The following is a 4,387-nucleotide window of genomic DNA, read 5'->3' as shown; positions in this document are numbered from 1 at the left end:
ATATATAATTAAAAAACCTGTCCCATCTGAACTCTTAGATTCTAACCAAACTCCACATTAAAAGCCTATTTTATATATTTTTCAGATATATAAAATTTACCGATCCCATCTTCACGATATTCACACCGAAGAAATCAACAAAGTAGCACTCAGCGCTAACGACGACAAAAGACACATCTTAGATGACGGTATTCACACACTTGCCATCGGACACTACAAACTAAAACCCTGTTTTAATTTTATGGACTATGATAAAATCTTCGGACCTGATGATGATTAAAAAACATAATCACACTACTATCTTTTTTTTTCATTAAAATATAACTCAGAACATGATTACACATTTTTTTAACGACGTCATCTTGAATTCTTAAGTATAGGGAAAATATCAATGCGTCAGAATCCTTAAGTATAGGAAAAGTATCAATGGGTCAGAACCGGCAAATCATAGTAGTATTATCCATTCTCTATTTTTCTTTTCAAATGAAGCTGTGAAATCCTGAGCCGTTATATTCATATCATGAACATCTATTGACAAATCGCTTTTTAAACCAAGTAAACATGCTTCTTTTTTCATAAAACAAACATCCCGCGTTGCAGAAATCGATACTCCACCAAGTGCCACTATTCCATTCATACCCATTATGAAACAAAAACCCAGCGGTTTGAAATTGACCACAAGTGCTTCCACACACACTGTATTTCCATTTGGCGCGGTGATTTGAGTTTGGCTAACACCTTCGCACTGCTGTTGTTGTCCATTTACAGTTACCACGCTCACTTCTTTCTTCGTTATTTTTGTCGCACATTTTTTATAGATGATGCAGCAGGTACACCCTGAGTCAATTAGCACATCCTGAAATACACCATTAATATCCAAGAGCATGGTAGGTAACGCCATTATTGATTGTTTAGGGAGAGAACTGGCGCAGACGTCTTCTCCCTCACTCCGTTTTTTGGACACATTCTTGATATGTGTCCATACTCTTGACACGAGTAACACAGCACATCGCTTGACTCCCGTCTTCTACTTGACTTGTTTCGATAATTATGTCTTCTTAAATGACAATCTCTCGCAAAGTGGTTGGGAAGTTTGCACTCATAGCACACTGATTGTGTTTTATCTTCTAGCAACCTCGGATCACTACTTTTCATTGCAGCTACAGCAAATTTTTCCACCATCCCGTTGTTCCGTTCCTCGATCATCAGAGTCCTTGCTCGCGCAAGTATTTGAACAGTTGTAAGATCGTCCATACGAGAACTCGATCTCAGCATTCGTCGAACTTCCTCGGGGAGCCCAGCAACAAAGGCACACGCGATCGCTTTGTCTGGTAGCCCACCAATTAGGGTAGACAATCTTCGTAGTTCTGCCAAATAAACATCAACTGCTTCTCCATGTTTCAGCTTTCTCGTGACAAACTGCTCGTAGGTTGTGAATGCATCAACGGCAAAAGCTTCAAGCAAAGCCTCCTTTATTCTCTTAAAATTTTCTTTATCAGTCTCTGTTAACTGTTGATACACTACGAATGCACCATCAGTGAGACGGAGAGGAACCACACGTGCCAGATCGGTTACACCAATTACTTTACATACCAATTCAACCTTTTCCAGCCACTCCGCAACTGACTGTTGATCGTTTCCACTAAACTCTGGAATTAACTTTAAATCAAGTTTAGTCGCCATTTCGCCGAAATAGCTTGTAGTTTCGCATAAAAAAGATCGTTTTTTAGTTGTGCGTAAACGCCGATGTATCTTTGTAAAATTCAACACAATTTATATACAAGTTAATTCCCTAGGTATTCACACATATCTTTTCACACATACAATTATTTACAAGTAGGCATTCCCTAGGCATTCACACATATCTTTTCACAAATACAATTATTTACAAGTAACGCTTTAATGACATATCCTTTACGCACATAACTATTCACAAGTAACGCTATAATGACATCTTTTACGCACACAATTATTCACAAGTAACGCTATAATTACAGAAAGAGCCTTTTTAATTAATGTTGAGACTGTTGCTATCCATAAAAGCAAATTTGGGAATCCAGCTGGAGAATGCAAGTGCACAGAAGATTGTCTTGAGAATGACCAAGCTTCTAGTAGGACAGATGGAGACTTGGTAAAAATTAAGTTTATCTGTTTTGGGATAAAATAGTAAAAAAAAGATTTAATAATTATTGAAAAATAAATTTCTTTAGCCACATTCTCTGCCTATTGGTGAGGATGATGCAGCTGTAGCAAAACATCATCAGGATATGATAATTGAATACCGTAATCTTTGTCCAGATATGAATATGCTGATTGATTGTCAGCAACATAGTTTGTTTATGTGAGCAAAGGATTTCGATGGACGTCTTTGCACAATTGATCTAAAAGCTAAATACCCATTGCTCTGCTCTGCTCAATCGGTAGGCTTTTAACTATTCTCTTGATTTTATTTTTTGTGTGTTCCAACTTAAAAATAATCTTTATAATAATGATGTTAAAGCTTCTTAGTGAAAATGAAACTGAGATTTGGAAAAGATCTCGATAAAGAACTTCATCAACAGATGGAGGGTATGGAAGATAAAATCTTAAGCTTGGTTAAATTAAAGTGTAAAGACAATTTTATTTCTGAAATTTTTGCTGAAATTGAGTGTGAAATTAATGAAAGCACTAAGAGAGGTAATAAATTTTGTGTAATACAAGAGATTTCTGTTTTCCAAAAAAATTATTGCTAAAAATTTTTATGTTTTTTTCTGTTAAATATTGTTTTATAATTTGATTCTGTCTTATGTTTCTATTGTAATTTTTTTTTACTATTACAGATGCTACATTTAATAGAGCAATTCTTTTATTTCCACAGCTATTCAAAGAATCTGTTGAAACCTTGGTTACATTTGATGACACTCCAAAACAGAATATACCAATTATTGCAATCCCTCAAGCTCAAAGGTTGACATCAAAATTTTGTAGAGTTATCTTAGATAGCCAAGAAATAGTTAAACATTATAATAATGTTGATATCTCATTAGCGGTGACTTGTATATTTGCCTCTTATTTTATTTACGATATACAGTAAATAAAAAAAGAGTCCTGTTCAGTTGAAAAACACATTATTTTTTTGAACACATCATATTTGGTGTATCAAATAAAGAAGTCCCTGTAACAATTCACAGGATGGTAAATACTTTGTGCAAGGTTATTGATTTATTTTAAACTTATTTTATATCGAAATCTTAACTTCAACTGCCTAACATAATTTTCAAATTGTAACATTTATAAAGCAAGAGAGAGAGATTTATTAGAAAATGAGTAAAATTTCACCTTTTATATACCGTCTATTGTTTGTTTAGGTTTAGCTAATTCTACGAAGGGAGGCAATAGAAACGTTTAAAATAAAGCAACTTTTAAATTTATTTTGTCCAAAAATCTTGTAGTTTTTTATTGCTTATAATACATGCTTTTTGTTAATCTATTCGTTTTTTAATTCATCATTTTGCATAACAAGTAAATGGTAAAATGTTAAATCATTTTTATCACTTGATATAAACTTTTTGGAAGAACATGGATTAATTTGTTTGAAAAAATAATAAGTTTTAATAAAATTGTTAGGCTAAAAAATTATCCGAAAATTCAATAATAATTATTAATTATGGTTTTTTTTTAAAAAAAAAAAATTCAAAGATTTGTCTAGTGAACATTTTTTCAGTCAGATGTCTTGAATCTGGAATAGTTCTTCAAAAACAGTTCTTTGAAGAACCTTTACAAATAGTTTTTCTTTTAAAAAAAGCTTCTCTTTAGGGTTCTTTGAAGAACCTATCCGGATGATTTATCGGAACTATCAAGAACTCTTAGGTTCTTCGAAAAACGGTTTAGGGTTCTTTAAAGAACCTTATCGTAAGGTTCTTCCGAAGAACCCGTACAAAGGGTTCTTTGAAGAACCTCTACGGGTGCTCCCTCAGCACCAACGTCAAGAACCCTCAAAGGTTCTTCAGAGAACCATTCGGCTTTTGAGTGAAGAGCCGTAAAAAGGTTTCAAAGAACGCTACGAAGAAAGATTTAAAAATTATTTAGTTAAGTATTATTTGTATTAATAATATTGATTTATGTTATTTTACATTATGTTATATTATTTTTTGATGTTTGAAAAAAGTGATTTTTTGATGTTGAAAAGGTAAAACTTTTATAGCTCATAGTTTTCGAGCGTTAAAAGATTTTTGTGTCAATTTTAAATTTTATCGACAAATATAGATTTAGTTGAGAACAAAAAAAAAAAAAACTACGTATCACCTTGTTGCTCTTACGTTTAGGGCAATTGTAGCTAAAACTTTAGGGCTTTTTGTTCCCAGGATCCAATCATTGTAATTTTTTGCAAAGCATCCTTATTTAACAT

General features: G+C 32.9%; 1 protein-coding gene across 1 annotated transcript; it reads left to right on the top strand.

Annotated features, from left to right (window-relative positions):
* The first annotated feature begins 1,746 nt into the window (after positions 1-1,746).
* LOC149881171 (uncharacterized) lies at positions 1,747-3,431 on the top strand. Its single transcript, XM_090067945.1, has 5 exons — positions 1,747-1,783; positions 1,998-2,131; positions 2,211-2,420; positions 2,501-2,676; positions 2,858-3,431. The coding sequence occupies exons 1-3, from the start codon at positions 1,747-1,749 to the stop codon at positions 2,343-2,345; spliced, it is 306 nt and encodes a 101-aa protein (XP_089924071.1). The 3' UTR covers positions 2,346-2,420; positions 2,501-2,676; positions 2,858-3,431.
* Positions 3,432-4,387: the final 956 nt, after the last annotated feature.

Source organism: Hydra viridissima, unplaced genomic scaffold (assembly GCF_058129835.1).
Source record: "Hydra viridissima isolate aposymbiotic clone 2 unplaced genomic scaffold, HvirCarnegie_v1 scaffold_12, whole genome shotgun sequence".
NCBI lineage: Eukaryota > Metazoa > Cnidaria > Hydrozoa > Anthoathecata > Hydridae > Hydra > Hydra viridissima.
The sequence above is the reverse complement of the archived record's forward strand: the minus strand, read 5'-3'. Positions and strand labels throughout refer to the sequence as shown.